Source organism: Aquarana catesbeiana, linkage group LG04 (genome assembly GCF_042186555.1).
Source record: "Aquarana catesbeiana isolate 2022-GZ linkage group LG04, ASM4218655v1, whole genome shotgun sequence".
NCBI lineage: Eukaryota > Metazoa > Chordata > Amphibia > Anura > Ranidae > Aquarana > Aquarana catesbeiana.
Window position 1 is genome coordinate 248,241,065 of NC_133327.1, and position 25,504 is coordinate 248,266,568.

At 43.5% G+C, this 25,504-nt stretch overlaps 2 protein-coding genes across 4 annotated transcripts in view; one reads left to right on the forward strand and one right to left on the reverse strand.

The window, feature by feature from the left end:
- PLAAT1 (phospholipase A and acyltransferase 1) overlaps window positions 1–9,628 on the reverse strand; it is a 65,628-nt gene extending 56,000 nt beyond the window's left edge. For 2 of the 3 annotated variants that reach the window (XM_073626378.1, XM_073626377.1), the window contains exon 1: window positions 9,256–9,620. The gene's annotated coding sequence lies outside the window, so the exon portion shown is untranslated. Of the gene's footprint in view, window positions 1–9,255 lie in introns of all 3 variants that reach the window. The other variant, XM_073626379.1, reaches the window with a different exon arrangement.
- Window positions 1–25,504, forward strand: part of LOC141139848 (probable cation-transporting ATPase 13A5) — a 266,762-nt gene that overhangs the window by 3,493 nt on the left and 237,765 nt on the right. Inside the window, exon 2 of the mRNA XM_073626376.1 lies at window positions 2,371–2,544. Within this exon, the coding sequence (XP_073482477.1) occupies window positions 2,371–2,544 (174 nt within the window). The remainder of the gene's footprint in view (window positions 1–2,370; window positions 2,545–25,504) is intronic.

The window sequence follows — 25,504 nt, forward strand, 5'->3', positions numbered from 1 at the left end:
TTAAACGGTATCTAAACCCAAGAACAAAAATTTAACATATTGCAGCTTACCAGTTGAAAGATATGTCGTAGATATAAATTCTTTTCTCTGGTTGGTCTCATTAGAATGTAGATTAATGTTTCTCAACCTTTTTTCATTTGTGACACCCTTTCAAAATATGCAACATTTCAAGCACGCCAGTCTAAAAAACCAGTCCACCTAGATTAGAAAACCAGTTCTGATCTACCCAGAGATAATCAATGCCTTCAGCATCTACCTGCACACTTTGCTTGCTCTTTTATGTACCCTGCTTTGCGATACATTTGGTATGACAGCATAATTGCCTTTTGGAAGAAAACCCTAATTATATCTGTTCTTAATAATGTTCCATCCTCCCTCCTCCTACCTATCCTGCCTAACCTGTATACAAAAGATCTGTATACCTACCTAATTTTAATCTGCTCCTTTCCAGCTATATGATCTGGCAGCTCTTTGTAAGGGAGCGTTCTACAACTGCCCCCATCCCCAGCCATTGTCGGAGCTCTTCTTCTCCACTGCAGCTACCACTCAATGACACAGGGGAACAGTAGCTGTGGGATCATATGAGCAGACCAAAGTGGATTAAAAATAGGGAAGTATACAGGTTAGGTAGGAAAGGTAGGAGGAGGGAGGAGGAATATTGTTAGAAATAGATAGCGTTAAGCTGGCCATAGACGGTTCTAACCACGCCCAGTTCAGCAGTGACCAGCTGAGATTTGAGCCATCTATGAGCAGGCTTAATGTACCCAAGTCAATCAACTGATTAAGTGTAAAGAGATATCCGCACTTAGTACATAAAGTAGCCAGAAGCTGAGCACTATAACCCAGATATAAGGCACAAAGAAAAATGTTTAAATGAAAGTGCAGCACTAGGGCAAAAAGTGCAATTCATGCGAATCACACAACACATGTGATGTGATGTGATGTGCATACATCCAAAAATGGTATAGTAAAGTGCAATTGTGCAATAATTGATACAGTTTGAAATGAAATAAATCATAACATATGTGCAAGGTAGTATCACAAGTGCAAACAATGTGCAAACAAAAAGAAAAAGTTCATATGCAACTGATTTACATCAGAAGGAGTCCCATGAAGAGGGGGTGTATTGCAAATGATGATCAAATGCTTGGCAACATGATACCCATCACCACAAATAAAATGAAGGCTTACCAGAAAGCCAGTAACCCCCCTTATTTAAGGAGGTCACAAAGCGCTTTGTTGATCCACAGAAAAGATGTCCTGATGTCTCTCCCCAGTAGCCTCAGAAGATACACACCAGGAATTTCACAGCTGATCAGGGCGTGGGCATTAATTGACTTGGGTACATTAGCTCGGATTTTCGGCATGCGATTATTGCCAGTGGCTATAGCCGCTGCAAGGGATGGCTCCCCTTACCGTTTTACCCCTGCTTAAGCGGCGATTTCAGCCGCTAGGGGAACGCTTTTAATCCCTGCTAGCGACCGAAGAAGGAGTTAAAAACACCCGTGTTGCGGTGCTTCCGAATTTTTTTTCAGGTGCTTCGGAAGCGTTGCCCATTCATTGCAATGGGCAGGGGTGTTTTGGGAGCGCTGCATACATCGCTCCCAAACTGCCCCAAAGATGCTGCCTGCAGGACTTTTTCTAACGTCCTGCAAGCGCACCGCCCCAGTGTGAAAGCACTCGGGCTTTCACATTCGGGTGACATGGAAGGCAGTTTTCAGGCGCTTTATAGGTTCTATTTCTAGCGCTAAAACGCCTGAAAACTGCCTCAGTGTGAAAGGATTGTGCTGTCCAGGGTACGTCTGAGTGAAGATGTTCTGTTATTGAAATCAAATTTTTTGGCCCTCTTCCATTGGATAACTTACAGACCATGGCCACATTCATCTTGCTCAAAGGATGTGATCCACTGCACAAAAGGTAAAAAATACAACACAATAGCCTCATCCAATCGCAGTTCACAGTGTCTCATCTGAGTGCTGCCTCCGATCTTCCTTCATTGCAATTCCTTGCATTTTATCGTCTTGTCACATAACCCCCATGGGTTCATTATTTTTCCTGCATATCAACTCACTCCTGACATCCTTCATCCCATCAAAAATGATCCTGGGTCCCATCTTAATTTGACCACACATACGATACAATTCCCCCTGCATTGCCAGCTCTTTATCTATACCTCATTTTTTTCCTTTCTTTTTGTGTGTCAAAAAAAGAAGAAAGTTGACTGATTTCTATGGTCATTGCAGAGCGTTAGACTCTGTTTCTAAGGCTAATGGGTAATCAGGTCCAAGTTATTTTAGTACCAGACAAATATCTTCAAAAAGTGCCTTAGTAAACTTGGCTACCTTTTCAAACCTTCTTTTTGTCTGACAGGAGCTGTTTGGATTCAGAACAGAAAAATGTCGAAGTATCCTTTGTGTTATTGGTTACATCTTTACACTGGGGTTCCTTAAAATACTTTTCTACTGGAAGCCTGAACTTGATGTCTGGTGTCACTGTGTGTCCTGTACTTTGGAAGAAGCCAACGTATTCTTGCTCAGAAGCACAGTAAGTAAAACAATCCATAATAACAATTTATTCATTTGTATCTCTGTGGCTTTCAGTCATTTAGGCCATATCCACAGTACTGGGCTCTCGTGAAGTGTTGTTAGCATCTACTAAACTGACAAAATGCCTTCTAAATGGTTCAAACGTGCCTAATACAGGCAGTCCCCGGGTTACAAACAAGATAGGGACTGTAGGTTTGTTCTTAAGTTGAATCTGTTCGTAAGTCGGAACAGGTACATTTTTTAAGTGTAGCTCCAGCCAAAAAATCTTTTAAGCTTTTTGGACAGCATAGGGAAGGGTTAACACCCCTGTAACGTTTGTTTAGCTGTCTGTGCCCTTGTTTAGAAGATTTTACCTTACTTTCTGTCCCAATGACAATTGGATTTTGAAAAGTTTGGGCTGTTAGGGAAACATGGACTGGTGATAAAGCATCAGAGGAGACAACTTTTTCCCATAATAACTCTTACAGGAGTGAATTTCCCTTCCTAGGGGTAGATTTCCTCTCACTTCTGGTTGTCTCCCTCCGTTTGTAAGTAGGAGTCATTTGTAAGTCAGATGTTTGTAAGTAGGGGACCGCCTGTAATGGCCTTGTTCCTCTGTGCGCTTGATAAGAGTAGGCCACAACTTTTGTCAACAGCTATGCTGTAGCAGAAATTGTCCTGCAAATTTCTCCTGATCGGATGCCTTTTACTCTGCTGAATCCTGAACTGTTGATAAGCACACCTGCTTCAAAATATCTGGTATGCTGTTGCAGGCCTTAAAGCCAAACTTCAGGAAATCTGAAAATCCCTACTTGTGGTGGGGCTGTGCCCACACTGCAAGGGCTCACTGCTTGTTTAGGTCTGGGGGAGAGTAAAAGCATTTAACTTACCCAATCCTCCACTCCCCTGGCAGATGGCGCTCCCCCATCATCCTGTCCAATGCATCCCTGTATTGATGAGGTTGAGACCTTAGATTGCTGGAGCATTGCAAAAGAGTAGGCTGCGGAGGCAGGCCTAGTGGTCAAGTGGAGGGCCAGAAAAACAAATTTCCTTTTTTATGCCCCCTAGACATAAATGAGCAGTTAACTCCACTGCAAGGAGGAATTTTCAATTATTCAAGGTACAGGATTCACACTGAGGCTGATTAAGTGAAGTAATGAAGCACATTCACTTTTGAAATTAATTTTCACTTTGCAAAGTAGATTTTCACTTGATTGAAGTCGACTCAACTTTACCTCATTCCCTGAGTATAAGTTACCTTTGCTAGGAGAAAAATCATTTTGCTTTTTTTTTATTCCCCTTGCACATGATTGGGTAGTCTCTGCAAAATGAATTTTCCAGATGTTTGACCTCATTCACTAAGATAAGTCAAATTTCCCTTTGCAAGGAAAACAAGTTCCACTTCTTTAGTAAATCAACCGCATTATGTAGAACAGCCTCCATATGTCAATGTCTATGTGATTGCAGAAATGAGAGTCCCTCATCAACATGAATAAATATTGTTATTCCATGTATACATTTGTGTTGGCATAAACATTAAATGTAGACCTCTCATTGGACCCTTCAGGAATTATTTTAGAGGACCTCAGCTCTCTGTACTTTCAGGACGCACTCATAATTTTACATTTAAAAACACAAAGGGGTTTAAAAGTGAATGTATTTTTTGGTGCCACACATTTTGCTAAAATGAAGGTGAGTCTGAATTTCAGGCAGATATAAAACAAAACACAAATTGATGCAGATCTATATTAAATAATACTGTATTGACACCCCTCTAGGCTATGGGTAAAGTTGCCCCTGCAGTGCTGCTGTTCACTTCACAGGTCAAATACTTATTTGGCTTAACCAGTTCAGATATAGAGCAATTTTTTTCATTTTTGCACACATGTAAATATCTTAATTTTTATGCAGTTGGTTTTGCACAGAGTGGCCCATATCCTCCTCTTCTGGGGTCCCTCAGCAACACTCCTGGCTCCTCCTCTTATTGAGTGCCCCATTGGAAAGCCACGCTCCCTAGGGGCACTCGTGCGGGTGCGCTCCCATGTCCTGCTGCTGTGTCTATTGGCACAGACAGCAGGACTCGGCCCCACCCCCCGACTCCCGTGTCATTGGATTTGATTGACAGCAGCGGGAGCCAATGGCTGCGCTGCTATCAATCTATCCAATCAGGACCAGAGACACCGGCTGGAGCTGGTGTGCTCGTCCTCGTCGCTGGAAAGACCAGGTTCAGGTAAGTAAAAGGGGGGCTCTGGGGGGGCTGCTGCATCACAGGAGTTTTTTCACTTTAATGCATAGAATGCATTATGGTGAAAAACCTCAAGGGTTTACAACCCCTTTAAGCGTATACCCATGTGAGGGCTGTGTTTTGCCTACATGAGAGACATGGAACACCTGTGCATCCCATGCATGGAAAACATGGCTCTCACACGGGTGTACTCTTAAGTACGCCCATGCAAACAAGGCCTTCATTTTATGTGTTCTTTTATGGTGCAAAATGTAGCATTACTACAGGCAATTGTAGCTCATGCTACTAAAAGGTTATCTGTTCCCCATAACTTATTTTGGGGTTTGAAACAAGTGTAAATGACTATGACTTGTTATGCAGGTCACTGGGAAACATTATGACAACAAACAATGAATACTGCGTGTCTTAACCCCTTCCCGCCAAGTGTACGCAGATGTGCGGCCTCGGATTTCGGGGGTTATACCGGATGATGCCCGCAGCTGCAGGCATTATCCCAGTACCGTTTTTTAGAGCCAGCGATTGGCTTTTCAGGGATAACAACCAATGCGGCTAAAAGCCGATCGGCTGTTATTCCGGAGGAGCGGGAGGGGATGTCCCCCCCTCCCGCCGCCTCCCACCGCTCTAAACGGGCCTCCCGTCCCACCGGGAGACCCGATTCACGAACCGCCACTTCCAGCGGCTAGCCGCAGACTGGAACAAAGCCGGAAATGGCTTTGTTCCAGTCTCCTGATTGTAAACACAGAAGCGACGTCACTTCCTGTTTACTCGGCTGCCAATGGCGCCGGTTTAGAAAAAAATATACTGTCTTCAGAATCGCCGAAAGTGGCGATCTGAATACTTTGAAGTGCAAAGGAGGGATTTGGGGTCCCTCCATAAAGAGTACCTGTCACCACCTATTACTGTCACAAGGGATGTTTACATTCCTTGTGACAGCAATAAAAGTGATCAAAATTTTTTTTTTGTAAACACAATTTATAAATATAAAAATAAATAAAATAAATAAGACATTTTTTTTTAAAGCGCCTCTGTCCCCGCGCAGCAAAGAAAAAAGGCATACGGAAGTCGCGCCTGCATATGTAAATGGTGTTCAAATCACACATGTGAGGTATCGCCGCGATCATCAGAGCGAGAGCAATAGACCTCCTCTGTAACTCTAACCTGGTAATCATAAAAAAATTTAAAGCGTCGCCTATGGAGATTTTTAGGTACCATAGTTTGTCGCCAATTCCACGAGTGCGTGCAATTATAAAGCATGACATGTTTGGTATCTATTTACTCAGCATAACATCATCTTTCACATTATACAAAAAAAAATTGGGCAAACTTTACTGTTTCAATTTTTTTTAAAATTCATGAAAGTGTCCCTTTTTCCCAAAAAGTTGCGTTTAAAACACATCTGCACAAATACCGTGTGATATAAAATATTGCAACAATCGCCATTTTATTCTCTAGATTCTCTGCTAAAAATATATATATATATAATGTTTGGGGGTTCTAAGTAATTTTCTAGCAAAAAATATGGACAACACCAAATGTCAGAAATGGGCTTAGTCATGAAAGGGTTAATCATAGATCTCAGCATAATACATAAAATATGGCATTTATATAACATAATGCTTACTATTTAGTATATACCGAAAACATATTATTAACGCATTTTTTTAGTGTAGGTTAGGGTATGCATAGCTATTTTTTAGTGTTGAGTGGAATAAAATGAGGCTTAAGCCTCTGTGAGTTGTTTTTTATTTATTTTTTTGTCTCATTGCTTTTTGTCTCATTTGCTGTTTAGTTATGCTTTAAGTGGCATAAACAGTTTCTTTATGTTTGTTGAAAAGTGTTGCCAGCTTATCAGAAATAATGAAATCTCTGATAATATTGGGATGCAATGGGCGGTATTTTCAGACTTCATTTGTAATCTCAGACCCCTTTATCCTCATTTTACCCGGAGTGTACTGATTACACAGAACAAAAGTACTATAAACACGAAGTCATCTCACACAATCTGCAAATTTATCTCATGCTCTGTAAGCAGTGTGGGGACTTGTGTGTGAAAGTGTATTATTATTATTATTGTAGCCATTTACACTGGAATTTCCTAATTCAATAAAGTGTGTTAGCTATCGATGATAGCAGAAATTAGTGGGAGTGGGGAAAAATATTCAATATTTTACAGATAAAAGCTCTCTGTTCTGTAATAGGTATGGCCGGTTCTCCCTTGTCAGTAATGCATTACATGTGTCGGTGTGCTATGGAGTCAATCACTTTGAATGGTAAATCCGCGCACCCCAGTACACGTATCATACAGTATGTTGGGTTCCATAAAAAGGGTCAGATGAGGTTTTGCTTGGTGTTCATTGGCAACTGGTTCAAAAAGAATGGACTGCTGTATCCAACATGCATTTACGTGCATGCATTACCACACCAGAACTGTGTGAGCCTGGCCTTAATTTTAGGACCCCGCAAAACAACAAAACGATACAATAAATTAAAACTGCTTTCTTTCAGGAAAAGAGGTAGTGAAACTTGATTAAGAAATAAGAACTCCAGAACTTCGTACCTAAGTGTAAGCTGTTGATAGTGGAAGTCTTTTGAAAATGTATCTTTCATAAAAGGCTAGGCTCACATCTAGCCCTTTCCTGTGTGCCATGTTTGCATGGGCACAGCAGCCCATTCATTTGAATGTTCTACTGTACCTGCAGCAAACTCTGGAAAAAGATCCATGCACCTTTTCAAAATGGCAGCTTCACTGAAACTGTATGGTGCTCTTGCACCATACGGTTTCATGCACCTGAAAATGTGCTGCGTTTTCAGATGCATGGGGGTGCCGTCAAGAATTAAAGTGACATTAAAGCTTTGTTTTTTTTTTTTATTATTAAAATGACAAACATTGTATACTTACCTGCTCTGTGCAATGGTTTTGCACAGAACAGCCTCGATCCTCCTTTACTGGGGTCCCCCGCCGGAGCTTCAGGCTCCTCATTTTCAGCAAGGGCCCCTGTGTATGCTCGCTTCTGAGCCACCCTGTCTGCGTCTATTGACACAGAGTGGGAGGTTAAGCCCTGCCCTGCCCCACACTCGCTCGGCACAGCATTTGATTGATAGCAGCGGGAGCCAATGGCTCCCGCTGCTATCAATCTGCCCAGGGAGGAGGGAGACAGCAGTGAGAGCCGCAGCTCTCGTAAACATCACTGGATCAGATCGGGCTCAAGTAAGAATAAGGGGGGCTGAGGGAGTTTTTGCAGCATGGAAGGTTTTTCACCTTAATGCATAGAAAGCATTAAGGTGAAAAACCTTAAAGTGGAGTTCCACCCCAAAAAAAAAAAAAAAATCATTAATGTGCATAAAATAAATAAAAAAAAACATTTGGAGAATTTTTTTTTTCTTACTCACCTCTTAATGCCTGTTGCTAGGGGGTCCCTCGTAATCTGCCTCCTTACTCACCTCGGCTCCTTACATCACTTCCCTCGGCGCCAGAAGGGAGATCAGCTCTGCCCCCTCCCTCTAGGCAATCATCTGGGACACGTCACAGGTCCCAGATGATTGCGCGGCCAGTCACAGCGCGCGGCGCGGCTCGTGCATGCGCAGTGGGTGCCCGGCTATGAAGCCATAGCCGCGCGCCACAGTTAAAATGCCGGCCTTGCTGAGCGGAGGGGGAGACGAGCGGGGCTTCGATCCCCCGCATTGCTGAACCCTGGGACAGGTAAGTGTCCGACTATTAAAAGTCAGCAGCTGCAGAATTTGTAGCTGCTGACTTTTAATCTTTCTTTTTTTTTTTAATCGGAACTCCGCTTTAAGGTTTTAGAGCCACCCTCACGCGTCTGCTAAAAAGTAGTGTGTGTTGCCTGCGGGTACGGGAAAGCATGTCATTTACATACATTCCTGCACCCACAGAAGTGTGAATCTAGCCCAAGGCTGAAAGGAAACAGGCTTTTGTGTCAGAGATAATATATTAGAATAAATAGATGTAAACCCTGAATAACATTTGCTGAAGCATTGCATGTCATAAACAGTTGGCTTACTTTTTAAATAAAACAATGTCCTTCTTCCTTTGTTGCATCTCAGTACTAATGATAACCTTGCAGCCTTTTTTTGCAGCCACTTCACAGGACCTATATGACAGTTGATAAGTTGATAGCATAGGTGTGCGCAGCCTTGCATTGGGATGTGCACCCCAAAGCTCAAACACACATGGGTGTGTATGTGTGTGTGTGTGTATATATATATGTATATATACGTCCCTATCAAATTTTGTGTTTATGCCTGTAAATATTTGTATTGTTTTAAAAACTCTTAATAAATACATATTCAACTATATATATTTACACCTACACACTCAGTGCACTGAGGGAAAGTGGGGGGGGGGGGAGAGAAAGAGGGGGTGAGAGAGTGAGGGGGGGCGAGAGTAAGAGAGAGGGGAGGCAAGAGAGAGAGAGGAAGGGAGGGTGAAAGAGAGGGGGTGAGAGAGAGAGTTGGTCTTCATCATACCTGGAATTACCAATTATGGCCTCAGGCTGTTCTCCCCTAGGCTCAGGCAGCCAGGATCTAAAGCTGTGGTGTGCTCTGTAATAACATCTGCTGCCCCCCATAGCAAGCCCTTTCACAGCAGTGAAAGGGGTGGGGTGGCTAGTGGAGCAGATTCAGCCTCCTTTGTCCTGCTTGTAGCAGATTGTGCGGGGCACTGCCGATCATGTGTCTCAATATCTCACTTATAGGATTCCTGTGAGTGAGATATTACAGGGTCGGCACAGCACAGTGCACCTGCCCCCCAGCAGAAATACCCCGGCTGGCAATGACAAGGAGATAGTGCAGTAAGCAACGCTGCTGATGAAATAGGATGGATTACTCAGGGCGTGTAGTGTGTGACACACTCCTGCACACTGGATTATATGCCACTGCACATGTGGTGATAAGGGTTTGTCCAGGCACACCGTCACACCCCCTGCACATGCCTATGGTTGATAGGATAAAGTGCAGAGAAGTGGAGATCTTACACGATAAGCAAAGCAGGTCAGGCAAGGATAAATGTGTAAAAAGAATACGTATGCACTACTCTGTGTAGATTACAAAGGTTCCAAAAATAAATACATAAATAAAGTGCAATAATGAATATATAGCTGCTGGACTCCTATACTGTCACCAGCATCAAAAGAGAGTAAATGTATAAGATGGAGCAGCGCTATATAAATACACTCTAAATAATGAATAGTCTGTGCAATAAATAATCAATAAAGATGCAATAAAAATATCATAACAGTAAAAATATAAAAGTGTGCAAAACTTCAGTGAAACATCATGCAACTGTGAAAATAAACATCAAAGGTGCAAGAATGAATCAATATTTCATAAAAACGGTCCAGTTCAAAAAGTGTTGTTAAATAAATAGTCTCTTCAGATATGCTAAATGTGCAAAAAAAGGGAAAGATAAAGTAACCCAGTGCAAAGAGATTGATAGTGATATGATTACACTTGTAGCCCCCTACTTTTTTCCCTTTTCAATCCACACACAGTGTGCCCAGCCTCTCACCTCTAAGGAAAACCCTAATGGGTCTAGTCAAGCATCTATACAATCCTCAGTGGCAATCTCTTCTCCTTTCCTCTTTGTTTGGAAGTGACACGGCTGTGACTGCAAACACTGAAGGCTCCTCTCCTGTATGATTTCTGTTCTAAGGGCCGGTTCACAATGCTGCGATGCGGGAACCCTGCGAATCCACTGCGGGTTCCCGCATCGCATGTTAACCCGCGACAGTTCACACTGCCCTTTGCGAACTGCTGGGAGTGTCAGGTAAAAGTTAATGACACCCCCAAATCAGTTTGCATATCGCAGTGTGATCTGCAAACCCGGACAGGAGTCAGATCGCATGGGTGTGAACACCCATGCACCCATGCGATCCGATTCTGCTGCAGACGAAAAAAAGGGTCCTGTGCGAGTTTGATGCAAATTCAGCCATACGATCTTTATGGATAAAATCGCATTGCACAGAGTTCGCATGTAATTTTCACTGCAGTGCGGTGCGAATCACATCCAATCTCTGACATTGCACCAGTGTGAACCGGCCCTAACAGACCTCTCTTAAACTCTGCTCCAATTTAGGGGTCATGTATAGACATTAAAGGAATCTTCATGGTGTTGTATTTAAATAAAAGTATTTTATTGTAAAAGCAGTAACTCACATGTCAAAAACTAAGCATTCAAAAGTGTTAAAACAAGCAAGGACTTCCGGTCTCGGCCGTGACTACATAATTACGTCACCCAGCTTCTCCCGGGCGTTACGTCACAATCACGTGACTTTTTCACGGTTTGACGCTGTTGAATTCTTCATGTGACCTCATCACTTTGAATCTCTTTGCACTGGGTCACTTTATTTTACCCTTTTTTGCACATTTTACACATCTGAAGAGACTATTTATTTAACAAAACTTTTTTGCACTGAACTGTTTTTCATAAAATATTGATTCATCATTGCACCTTTATTGTTTATTTTCACAGTTGCATAAAGTTTCACTAAAGTTTTGCACACTTTTAAATTTATACTGTTAAGATATTTTTATTGCATCTTTATTGATTATCTATTGTGATATTGCACAGATTATTCATTATTTAGAGTGCATTTGTATAGGTCTGGCAAGGAGAGGTCTCATAGTTGGCTACAGGGGAAGTTAAAACATCATCAAGTTGGAATCTGATGTGCATCATATAATCTTCCCACCCACCCCACCATTTTGGAATCTGATCTATACTATGAAACAGAAAGTATTTCACATGAAATTTTGAAGATTGTTGTCATGGCAGCTTAGTCAGGGCCTTTAAATTTAATTCAAGTGTTACACTTGAATTCTATTACATACCTATTGGGATTGCAAACATCTCAAAACCATTTGGCAAAAAACAAAGATCAAAATAGAACAATTAACGGGTAGGAAGATGTCTTTAACACCACAGATGTACCTTTTATTCACACCCATACCAGATATATCTAGCGCCTGCTCCAGACTAATCCATACCTTATTTAGTTCTATCCACTGGACCAAAGCATTCAACTGGTGATCTACCGCCATGTCCTGGCCTCGGATGGAAGGGGGCGCATGCGCGGCTTCTAAAATGGAGGACATCTTCTGAGAGAGCTTCGGGCTCCGTCTGCCCTCCGGGACCCCTGAGAAGCTACAAGAGCCATAATCAGCGCCGGGGGTAAGCCTACCCCATAGCTAAACCCTTCAGGCACCCCATGGGCAAAATCAGCCAGCAGCAGTATTATAAACCGATATTTAGGCCGCGACAGGAGGCGCACATGGATCGGTATATAACTAGGCCGCAAGCCCCGGTCTTGAGTTCTCCCGCGGAACCCTTCGCAACTATGGACCCGCTCCTGAGGACGGACGATGCAGACGCACATCCACTAGCTAGCTCCCAGACCCCGGCTCCCATCCCATCCACTCCACAAGAGGTTCTCACTCCAGCTATCCTGGATGCTAAGCTGAACGCTAAGCTGAGGTTTCTACTGCAGCAAATCACCCATTCTGTCTCAGCAGAGGTGAACGAACTGTCAGCTGAATTAAGAGGGGAAATAAACCAAATTGGGGAGCGTACTGATGCCCTTGAATGCAAATTGGATGAAATGGTTAATTATGTACAGGCTATTGAGGAGGAAAACCCTGAGACAGTGGGGGACCCTGCTTTGTGCTCTTACCTCCTGGGCCTTTTCAATTTTCTAGCCCCCACGGTTGTGGATGTGGACTGGTGTCTTGATAGGGCCCATGCTCTCTGGGCCCAAAACCTCCGGCTGGAGCAAGACCCAGAGATGTTATAGTGAGGTTTCACTATTACGATAGCAAAGAGGCACTAACCCTGGCACTCGAGACAAGTCCCAACTTGTGTACAAAGGGGCAAAATTACAGATCTTTAGCAATCTCTCACTCATCACCCTTGCTAAACGAAGAAACCTACGCCCAATCACATCTCACTTGCAATGCCATCAGGTCCCTTACTATTGGGGATTCCCCTTTCGCCTCATCGTATCCAAGGATGGCGTCCAACACAGTCTCCGTGACTTTCAAGAAGGAGAAGATTTCATCAAAAGTCTTGGCCTTCCTCCTATACCCAAAGAAGATCTCATTCCTCCTCACGTTCAAGCTCATCTATTTCCCGCTACCCCAAGCTGTGTCTGGACCCCTGTGAGAAGCAGATCAAAGCAACAGCTATCCAGACCACAATGTCAACGATTCCCCAAGCAACCTCCTTGATGCCCTTTCGTGGAACTTTGGAGCTCTCAATTTTTTCTGATGTCTCCATAGTCTAAGAGATACACACTTCAGGTGCTCTGGACTACAGGTTTGCGAGTTGCCCCATGTTTCACTTGGGGTAATACTTTCCCAACCCATGGGGTATCAATATTAATATTATGGTCATTACCATCAGGTTGACAGTTGTTCCTGTTTTTTTTTTTCTTTTTTCATATATATATATATATATATATATCTCACAAGGACTTCTCTCACCTGGCTTTTTGCAGCTACTGCCAAGTTCATAAGGAGAGCAGACGGACTTCCTCCCCCCTCTCCTTGGAATCTCCTGGTGGAGGTCCTCATGTGTCCCCCCATGGCCTCTATTGTTCTTTGGGGCCTCCTGAGACAGGGATATGTCTCAGGCACTCAAACACAGGTTCTTTTTTTTCCCATCTTTGGTGTTATTATGTGTCTATGTCTTTGTTTTTCTTTTCCTTTTTTTCCATTTCCAAGCTCAGATGCCAGCTCTGTAGGTCAAGGTCGCAAATTTTCCTTATTTTTTTTACCCTTTTATGTTGTTTTCATCTCCATATGCTATATTGGTCAAGGGTCCGATATCTTGGGGCTAATCTGTCCATAAGGGACTACACCCAACCTCATATCCTTTCCCATATATTTCATGTATTGTATGTTCTTATGTTTTTTGTACTAACATGAGCCTCTATGATGGTATTACACATATGGCATTGAGGATCATGTCATACAATGTAAAGGGGCTAGGCTCCATATGGAAACATTTGGTGGCATTGAAGGAGTTTAGATCCTCAGACGCAGATGTAATAATGATACAAGAGACACATTTCTGAGCAGGTGGCTCGCTTAAGTTTGCCTCAAAATCCCTCCCCATCTCCTACCTTGCCTCTGATTCCACGGGCAAGGCGGGAGTAGCAATCCTGATTAAAAAATTGTGTCCTATTAAGGTTAAAGGGACCCACGCAGATCTCCATAGAAGGTTTCTAATCCTAGATTGTGACTATATGAACTCCTCCTTCACCCTAGTTAATTTAATACTGGCCATATTGACTTCCTCAACAAGCTTTTTGACTCTCCTCAATATCATTCTCAACCCTTCATGATTGTTGGAGGGGACTTCAATCTGATCATGTCCTCCACTAGAGATAGGCAAACACTGTTTAATGATACCCCCCCCAAAAAAAAATCACATCTCAAGCAAACTCATTCCGTAGATGTATTCCCAACAACTTTTTGACTCATGGAGGATCAAACACCCATCCGCTAAACAGTTTACATTCTATTCTATGGCCCATAAAATGTACTCTCGCCTTGATCATTTCTTTATTTCTGCTCCACTTATCCCCTATGTTATTGAATCGGACATATCCCATGGTCCGATCATGCTCCCATCATGTTGGACCTTATGCTCTCCCAAACTTATACTAGGTCATGTCATTGGCGACTTAATGATCACCTTCTACAAGATGAGGTCACATGCACTAAACTGGCACAGGGCCGAATTCTTCCAGCTTAATATATGATCTGTATCTGACTTTTCTACTGTGGGAGGCCCACAAGGCTGTTTTTCGTGGTGAATGTATAACAGAAAGTTCTCGTCTAAAAAAGGACAGAAATAAACTTTTGCAGTCACTTTCGGCTGATTTGGTGATTGCAGAGAAACGGCTGCTGTGTAGTCCCACGGTGTCGAAGCTACGTAAGGTTTCCTTCCTTAGAGAACATATCAAACACATACAGCTAGGGAAAGCAGCCAAATCACTACTCCGGACAAAACAAAAATTTTATGAATATTCTAATAAACCCCATAAGATATTAGTAAATAAACTACGCCCTCGTCCATTTAACTCATTCCCTGACTTTCTCTTTCAAGCTGATGGAACAAAAACACATTTCCCCCTAGAGATGGCCAGAACTTTTGGTAAATTTTATCATAAATTGTACAACTGCTTAACTCCTGACAGCAATTTCAATTTCACTCAAGGGAAATTTGAGGAATTCTTTTCCAATATAAAGCTTCCGAAATTGTCCCCATCGGATCTAACTAGCTTAAACTCAGCCATAACTGCAGAGGAACTCTTATCTACTATTAAAGATCTTCCGTTACATAAATCACCGGGCCCTGACGGATTACCCTACTTCTATTATAAAACCTTCATTGACATACTATCTCCCAACATGCTGACTCTTTATGAATCTCTACTCAAGGGGTATTCCCCAAATTCCCAATTCTCCCATTCCTACATCTCTGTTATCCCGAAGCCTGGTAAGGAACCCTTGACTCCAGATAATTACAGGCCCATAGCCCTTTTAAATTCAGATTATAAAATATTTACAAAAATTCTTTCCTCTAGACTGTCCAAATTTATCCCCACATTGATCAACAGAGATCAGGTGGGTTTTGTCCCCGGCAGACATGCTGGGGATAACACCCGCCGTACTATAGACTTGATTGATCTCCTTGATAGATCTTCACGGCCAGCTCTCGTCTTGAGTCTGGATGCGCAAAAAGCATTTGACAGGCTGAGTTGGCCCTATATGTTCTCCACTTTGCGTGCTTATGGTTTTGAGGGACCTTTCCTAAAGGCTTTGGAGGCTTTGTACTCTAAGGTCACGGCCCAGGTACAGATGTCCTCGTTCTTGTTGCCTAGCTTCCCCATGACAAATGGAACTCGGCAGGGTTGTCCTCTATCACCGTTACTTTTTATTTTGTGTTTGGAACCCCTGGCCGAGTCCACCCCTATGCATCCGGACATTTGTGGGGTAGTGATGCGTCAGGGGAGTATAAACTATCACTTTTCGCAGATGATATATTGCTGACAATCGCTAGCCCACTGCTATCACTCCCTTCACTACATTATCTACTCTCCACCTTTGGCGCCATTTCGGGCTATAAGGTTAACACCTCCAAAACTGAAGCTCTTCCGATACATATTCCACCCTCTTTGTTATCTCAGCTCAAAGAGGCCTATCCTTACAAATGCACTAATTCCCTTAAATACTTGGGTGTCCTTCTTACCCCCTCATACGCCTCCCTTTATTCGGAGAATTACCCCTCCCTGTTATTGAACATTAATAAATCCCTACAAAGCTGGACAAAACTTCCCATATCCCGTCTAGGCAGGATTAACGTTCTAACGTCCCTCTTACCTAGGCTATTATACCATTTTGAAACATTACCTGTCGCTATTCCCACTCCCCAGCCTAAGACAATTCAGAGGAATATTTTAAAATTCACATGGAATGACAGGGCACATCGCATAGCGAGTTTGGTGGTCTTTACCAAAAGATCTAGGGGAGGACTGGGAGCATCGGACATAATTAAATATTATTATGCCTCACACCTGAGGGCTATTGTGTCCTCTTTACAGGCTACTAATCTTTGGTTCCTTATTGCGAAAGGTGTGTTATACCCGGTTCATCCATGCTCCTTAATATGGACTCCCTCCCCTTCCATAAATAACATTTTCAAACGTCAGTGTACTGCACCAATGAACTTCACCTTAGCTATATGGCTCAAGTGCCTCAAAAACTTCTCTCGTATCTCGCCTTGCCCTCCTCTCATGAATCTCCTCTTCAACCCATCTATACCAAATAGCCTGTCTCTGGGCAGGGTCCTCCCATGGATAAATACTTCCCTGTTTCAATCTCGAAACCTAGTTCATCCATAACAGATTATACACCTTTGACACTCTACGTGAGCAATTTGAAATCCCGGCCCATCTTTTTCATTTCTATTTACAGGTTACACTCCCCATCTCTAACCCTAGATAAACCCACCCCTTTGAGTATTTGTGTGCCCAGGGGCCACAACAGCTCCATTTAATATCATCTATACATCATATCCTCCATGAGTCAACCCCTCTCACTGAGACTACACATTTATATATGAGGAGATGGACTCAGTTGATAGGCAGAGCCATCTCCGCACAGATGTGGGATAGGATATGGTCTTCCACTTTTAAGTCCCCTAAATGTGTCCTCTAGAGGGAAACGTCCATTAAAATTCTCATGTTCTGGTATAAAACTCTTGAAGTTATATACAGATATGACCCCTCGGTTCCGGCACATTGCTGGCGTTGTGGGACTGATACAGGCTCTTTGTTTCACATTTTCTGGCAATATTCTATGATCCAGCCCTTCTGGCATGAAGTAATGCAATTGATACAAAAGGTGGTGGATGTGTCCCTCCCGCTGGATCCCCTGCATTACCTTTTAGGCCTCCCTTTTTCTGGTATTACCAAAAAAGTCAATAGGTTGATTTCATATATACTCCTAGCTGCCAAGAGGCTTATTCCACTATGTTGGCTATCAAACACACCCCCTCCGTGGTCTAGATTCCTGCAGCTGATAGCCGAGATACGGAGGATGGAACATTTGACAGCTTCTGTACATTATAGCATTCCTCAATTTAATAAAATCTGGGATCCTTGGGACCAATCGGAATATGGTATACCCTTGCCAACCAGTACGTTATAAAATGCTACCCTGTAGCCTGTGTTTTGTATACAGACCAGTGCCCTTCCGCCTTCCCTTTTTGGAAACACCATACCCATACTTGTATACCATAAATTTGTTTTTGTCTTTATATATGATTATCACTACCTATGAGTTGCTCCTATGTTCTGATATGACATACAGAGCACCTTTGTACTCTGTATACATGGACTTTTTTATATGTACCTTTAAATCTCATGTTACGTCTTAGATACTTATATATTCTGTAACACTGTTTTACTTTCTTCTGAAAATAATTCCAATAAAAACTACAATAAAAAAAAAAAACAGAATGGAAAATATCAAAATATCAGAACGCATACACCACACACTTTTTGATACCATGCATATCTATAGAAAAAATTTATACCCTGGTAAATATCTTTACTGTAAAAGGCCCGTACACACGATCTGACTTTCTGACGGGAAATGTTGGATGTGAGGTTGTTGGCGGTAAGTCCGACCGTGTGTATGCGCCATCGGACAATTGTTGTTGCACTTTCCCCCAACAATTGTTGACTAGCATATTTTCAAATTTTCCGCAGACAAATGTGTGTTGTCGGACTTTCCAATCGTGTGTACACAAGTCCATCGGACAAAAATCCAAAGTACAAACACACATGCTCGGAAGCAGAAGCGGTCGGTCTTGTAAACTAGCATTTGTAATGGAGAATTAACATTAGTGACGTGGCAAATTATGAAATCTCCAAATGCAGCGCACAATTCTCTTCTTCTATAATGGGATAATAATCAAGCTGCTTTTCTGGTGATACTGAAAATGACAAACTAATTTTCAAAGGCTTTTTTTTCTAGTGATATCAATAATTATATTATTATGTTTTTTTTTTTTTTATTTGTGCAAGTTACTACAACACCATTATCCCATAGTTTATAAGATCAAATATACAACTATGTTGGTGTCCCTTGTCAATTTTACATTGTATTTTTTAAAATGTAACTGCCTACTCCCAAACTGTCTATGCCTACTCCCAAACTGGCTGAAGTAAAAGACATAGCCAAGTATTATTCTACACATTTTTTTTTTTGTGCATTCTATGCATCCAAAAATATAGAAAATATACCAAATCAAATCATTATTCAACCAAAAAAATAATGTCAAAGCAATAACTCCAAGGCCAATAATAAATAACATGTTATCTCCTCCGATTCCGCAACATGTCTAGTTGACGAACGGGTGTTCAGAAACAAACTGAAAAGCACAAACTGAAAAGCGCAAACTGAAAAGCGCTAAATGAAAAACATGAAAAGAAAAGCGCGAATCAACGCTCACCAAACTTCCACTAACACGAAATTAGCAGAAGGAGCCCAAAGGGTGGCGCTAGAGAGCTGAAAAACCATATAGTATGTCACTACGTTCGTAATTGTTGGGCAACATTTGTGTGACCGTGTGTATGCAAGACAAGTTTGAGCCAACACCCTTCGGACAAAATTCCACGGTTTTGTTGGCGGAAAGTCCAATCATGTGTATGAGGCATAAGGATGTCTTTTCCATAATCTTTTTGCATATTCTACCCATCTTACCATCTCAGTTGTACTTATCCCTTCCTATATCCATGATGTCTTGATAAGATCTTATAACAAGTGTTTTGCTGATAGAAAGCTTCTTTATGATAGATTAAAATGACAAATAATATATATATTATTTTTGCACTATTGAACCTCTAACATCTTTACTATTTGACTTCACCCATATGTGTACTGGAATTTTGTAATACTTCCTTTTATATATCTTAACATGAGTATTTTGTATTATGACCTTTTCTATAATCAAAATCATTTATAAATTTCATTTAAGTAACACTTTGTTTTTATTAAAGAAAATTGGGGAGTGGGATGAAAAGGGAGTGATTGTCAAGAAGTGGTAACTTTGGTCTCACAGGCCATCCTAGTCATGTCTACCTGCATAAGTGGCAATTCTCAAGGCTGGTTTCAGGTGGTGATAACAACTGAAGGCTTTGCCTGTGCAATGAGCATTGACATATGTAATGCCCTGTACACACGATCACACATTCTGACAACAAAATCCATGGATTTTTTCCGACGGATGTTGGCTCAAACTTGTCTTGCATACACACGGTCACACAAAGTTGGTCGGAAATTGCGACCGTCAAGAAAGCGGTGACATACAACACGTACGACAAACCGAGAAAAATGAGGTTCAATAGCCAGTTTGTGCGTCGGAATTGTGTACACACGATCGGAATTTATGACAACAGATTTTGTTATAGGAAAATTTGAGATCCAGATCTCAAATTTTGTGTTTACAGAAATTCAGATGTAAAATGTCCGATGGAGCCTACACACGGTCAGAATTTCCGGCAAAAAGCTCCCATCGAACATTTTCCATCGGAAAATCCGACCATGTGTACGGGGCATTAGAGTATCCTAAATAGAAGCATGTGTGACAGGGTAGCAAAGCAAGAGTATAGCTGCAGGTATTTCCTTTGAAAAGTGGCCTTTTTATTCATATTTATTTTATGTTGATATGGCTTTTTTAAAGTTGGGCAACCATTCCTCCTACTGACACCAACAACGGGGCATATTTCTTTCCACTGACACCAATGATGGGGCACTATTGATCTTTTATTAAAAAGAATCAAGCAACCAATTTTATACAAAAGTAAAAAACAAAACCATAGTACAAAACTTCAACAGAAATCCAAGGAATACACATTCATGTTCAGAATATATACAATATATACATAATCCGTTACCAAAACTATTTACATAAAGCAGCAGAGAGGGCCTAAGAGGCACAACCCATCACCTATGTACGCAGCCATTTATCAAAAATTAAACCAAAAAATAATAATCTAGGGTGATAAGAGACAGACAGCCACACCCGGGAAAGAGACTCCTGGCAGTCAGGGAGGCTTGAAACCCCTCCACGCTTTTAACCAAGCCCCCTGACTCCGCTTGTCTCTCTCAAGCACCCGAATCTTCTCCACCTCATGCAGAATGTCATACACCACCACCTGAACAGGAAGGATTTTATGCCGAATGCAGACCTGACACCGTGCGTTCCAAGTGAAATAACGGACTACTAGGCTAACTAGAAAAAGTGTATCTAAACAAAAAACCCCACCAGTATTGAATGCTCCATACACCCACTCAGCATAACCCAGCCTGGAGAGGAAAGGGACACCGAGGGCCCGCCCCACCTGTTTGTACACCTCTATGTTAAAAGGGCAATGAAGCAGAAAATGGTCCATAGTCTCCTCCTCACCTGCACACTCCTCCCGAGGACAGCTACGATCCACCCCACTGCGGAATTTCAAATTGCCCCGAACATAGAGTCTCCCATGGAAGCACATCCAGGCCAGATCCCTGAATTTAGGAGGTACTCTGTCCAAATTAATAAGTCTTAACCCTGCCCTCAAAACTGGGCCTGGGCAATCCCTTAAGGCCAGTGGGTCATGAAAGACTTCGCTCAAGACTCGACTCATAAGGACTTTCCTCGGAACCGATCTGAGATCTTCAGCCGACAATCGCCACTGCCGTAGTAACTTCAGGCACGGAGCGACATAGGCTGGTAGCTGACCACGATGACCCCTGAGATTCTTCACTTGGCCACCTTCTTCCCAAAGTCGTAGAAAAGGCCTAAACCAAGATCTAAATATGCCTGCCCATCCAGGAGGTTCCACTGCAAGCATATTACCAATATTAAACTTGAGAAAAAGCAGTGAAAAGAAAAGAACTGGGTTGACCATACCTAAGCCACCCTCCCTCCTGGATAGATAGGTGACATTCCTCTTGATGGGGTTCAGTCTGTTCCCCCACAACATCTGGAAGAACACACTACTGACCCTAGCATAGAGAGACACTGGCAAGATGCAGACAAAGCTGACATACAAGAAGATCGGAATCAGGTAAGTCTTAATCAGATCAACCCTTTCCCTCATAGATAACTTCCATCTCTTCCAGCTGACCACCTTAGTATTGGCAATTTCCAGTCTGCCTTCCCAGTTTTTGAGGCCATAATCGCCGAGTCCAAATTCAATGCCTAAAATCTTAATTCTTTCCTGGGGCACTGGAAAGGTGTCCGGGAGATCAAACCCCTCACCTTCCTTTCCCATCCAGAAAACTTCACTCTTTTCCTGATTGATCTTGGAGCCTGATGCTTCAGAATACCGTGATGTCAGAGAGACCACCTCCTCCGCTTCATCCGCCCCGGTGACAATCACCGACACATCGTCCGCATAGGCAACAACCCTCAAAGGCGGCTCACCCGGGAGCCCCACTGGCACCCCACACAACATGCTGCTCTCTAGCCTCCTGATGAAGGGGTCAATTGCAAACACATAGAGCAGGGGACTCAGGGGACAACCCTGGCGCACCCCGGAGCCAACCTCAAAGGACTGCCCAACCCAACCATTAACAAGAGGAAAGCTCTCTGCCCCCTTATACAGGACTTTTAACCAATCGACAAAACCACCCGGCAGACCGTACTTACTAAGGACCAACCACAGGTACTCATGGTTAACACGATCAAAAGCCTTTGCCTGATCCAATGTCAGCAAATACTTTCCCCAGCCTGCAGCCCTGCATCGCTCCAAGGCCTCCCGGACAGCTAAAACTGCTGTGAAGGTGCACCTACCCTGGACCGAACAGTGCTGATGGCGAGAAAGCAAAGACTCTGCTACTGACGATAGGCGCCAGAAAATATCTTTCTATCGACATTAAGAAGGCTGATGGGGCGCCAATTCTCAATCATCGAAGGATCTTTACCCTTTGAAAGAAGAATCACAGCTGAGTGCCTCATGGAAGGGGGAAGTACCCCCTCAGCAAGGCAACTGTTAAAAACCTCTACCAAATGTGGGGCCAGAATAGACTTAAAAGCTTTGTAAAACTCAGCCGTCAAGCCATCCGGTCCAGGTGACCTTTTGATGGCAAGCTGTTCAATTGCCCTCATCACCTCTTCAACTGTGATCTCCTCTGTCAAATTCATCAATGGGACATCTTCATCATTTAGACCTGGAGTAGAGTCCAAAAAGCTTTCCATCTTGTCACGGTCAAGCTCTTTCCTCCCAAGAAGGTCAGCATAAAAGGACCTCACGACCTCCAGAATCCCTGACCTGGACTTTGTCAAGGAACCTGTACTGTCCTTAAGGCCAACGACCGTTTTAACAGCTACACCTTGTTTGCAGTTCTGGTAAGGGTCAGGCGAGTGGTACTTCCCATAGTCCCTCTCCAGAACCAAAGAGGCATGCCGGTCATATTGACACTTCCTGAGAAGGAGTTTCACTTCGGAGATTGCCCCGGGACCTCCTCTTCTCGAGACAAGAATATCCAGCTTCCTCCGTAAATGTTGATAGGTCATGTATTTATTAAACTGCTTTCTATTGGCTAGGCCCCTGAAGAATCCAGCGATCCTCTTTTTGGTCAGCTCCCACCACTCAGCCTTGCTGCTACAAAAGTCCAGGATGGTCACCTGTGCCTGAAAGAATTCCTTAAAGGATTGTCTAACATGTTCTTCCTTGAGTAGAGTCGAATTCAATCTCCAGATGCCCTTACCCCTCTGAAGGGCGTCTGAAGCATTCAGGACCACAGATAGCATACATTGATCAGAGAACTCTACTGCCTGCACCACCGGGGGTGAGAAAGCAGAGGTCTCCTTAAAAAAACCTATCTATCCTACTCTGACTATTACCTCGATGAAAGGTGAACCCGGTGTCATCCGGGAGGTGCTTAATGTGCACATCCACAAGACCAGCATCCCTAACCATACTATTTAAAAAAACGCTATCATATCCCAGCCTGTCCTTGAAGTCCTTCCTGTCCTTGGGCCTAGTTACTGTATTGAAGTCACCTCCAAAGACCACTTGCCGGGATGTAAAAAGAAATGGCTTGATCCTTGTAAAAAGGCATTTCCTGTCCCACTTTGTGTGCGGCCCATAAACATTAATTAGGCGCAGGTCCTGCCCTCCCACAAGGACGTCTAAGACCATACATCTCCCAATCTCCACCTCAATAACCCGCCGGACAGTTACCATGCCGGTTTTAAACAACACCGCCACACCGCCGTAAGGCTCGGCCGCAAGAGACCAGTAAGATGGACCATACCTCCACTCTCTCTTGGCCATATGAATATCTGCCAAGGAGGTGAGCCTAGTCTCTTGCAAAAATAAAATTTCAGCATCTAATTGGCTGAACAAAAAGAAGGCCATAGAACGAGCTCTTACTGACTTAATGCTGGCGACATTTATTGTCACCACTTTTAACGGAGGGGGAACCGCAATTTGGGTTATTGGGTGGATTGCTTCTTAGCTCCCCTCTGCTGCTCATCACCAGATGCCTCTCTCTTTCTTGAGGCCGCCTCAAACTCCATTTCGGAATCAGAACTTCGCTCCGAAGAAGCTCCAGATGAAGAAATATCCCAATTAGAGGACCTATAACGGTTGGAGACAGGCACTGGAGCCTGTTCCGTCCTCACCACCTGCTTCTTCCGCTTCCCAACCTTCCTTCTCTCCTCCAGGTACTGCAGGTCAGCTTCAGAGATGCCCTCATCTCTTACTTTTTCCTGTAAAGTCTTTACAGAAGACTTCTTTACAGAGGAAGAAGCGACCTTTCTAGTACCCACTACCACTCCTGGTGGGGGGGGGCTCCCTTTGAATCAGACTTAGGAGGGGTAGACTCCTGGGGGGGAACTGACTCGGGGGGCACAGACTTGGAAGGTTCTGACACAAGAGGAGGGGATACAGTAGGCTGGTGGGACACAGAGACAGATACAGAAGGAATACTTACAGACACAGGAGGGGTGGCCACAGGAACTGGAGAGGGATCCTGAGCAGGACTAGGGGAGTGAGTCACCGCAGAGGAAGATGGTACACCAGGGGCATCACCCTCCATCCTGTCCAGCCTCGACAAGTCATCTATTACCTCCTTCTCCATATTGTGCCAGGCTTCAGGACATCTGCTGTAGGGGTGGCCAAAGCGCAGGCACAGGTTGCACCTGATCATCTTGGTGCAGTCCTTAGCCATATGACCCTGACCCCGACACACTGAACATATCAAGGCTGAACAGGAGGAACTCAAATGCCCCTTTTCTCCACAGCGGTGACACAGCTTCGGCTGACCAGGGTAAAAAATAGTCATCCTATCCCTCCCTATAAAAGCTGAGGAGGGCAGGTGACGGACAACATTCCCATCCCTGGCCAACCTCACTGTTACTGACCAACCCCCAGTCCAGATGTTACGCTCATCAAGGATTTTGCTGGGCTTAGTCAAAACCTCACCATAGTTCCTTAACCAGACCTCTAGGTCCCGAGCAGGAACACTCTCATTGGTGAGTATGATGGTGATCTTTTTCACCGTTGACCTTTGCGAAACCGCAAATGGGGCCAGACCTTCCCATTCAGGTCTTGACCTGCACCGAGCCTCATATCGCTCCCAGAACAGGTCAAGACCCTCTGGCCTGGTGAAACTAATGGTATAATCCCGTGTCCCAGCTACATGTATTAGAGCATACAGATCGTTTGCCCCAAAACCCATCTCCAGAATCAAATCCACCACTGCACGCCGTGCTGGAGGGATTGCACCACCTTCCCATTTGAGAATTACCACATTTCTTCTCGGACCCCCAGCAGAAGCCAGAGACCCAAGACCAGATCCCGGGGTGCCCAAAGTGGTAGGCTGCAGGGGGAAACCCCGCTTGGGTGCTTAGCTACCAGGAGCAGAGCGTACCACCTGAGCAAACGTGGGTTTATCAGGGCCAAGGCCCCACACTGAAGTCACAGTAGTCTGTACATTACTATTATTATTCACTGCTTGAACGGAGTTGGTAGGACTGTCCATCACACTTGAACTGGGACCATTGTTCATCACACTTGTACTGAGATGATTTTTATCAGTCACACAAACATCCACATTCTCATCAGGAATAGTCACAGTTTCTGCTGCAATACCAGCTGTCTCCTGAAGCTGTGCTGTAGAGTCTTCAGCAGGTTTGGGGCAAACAGCTTTAGAC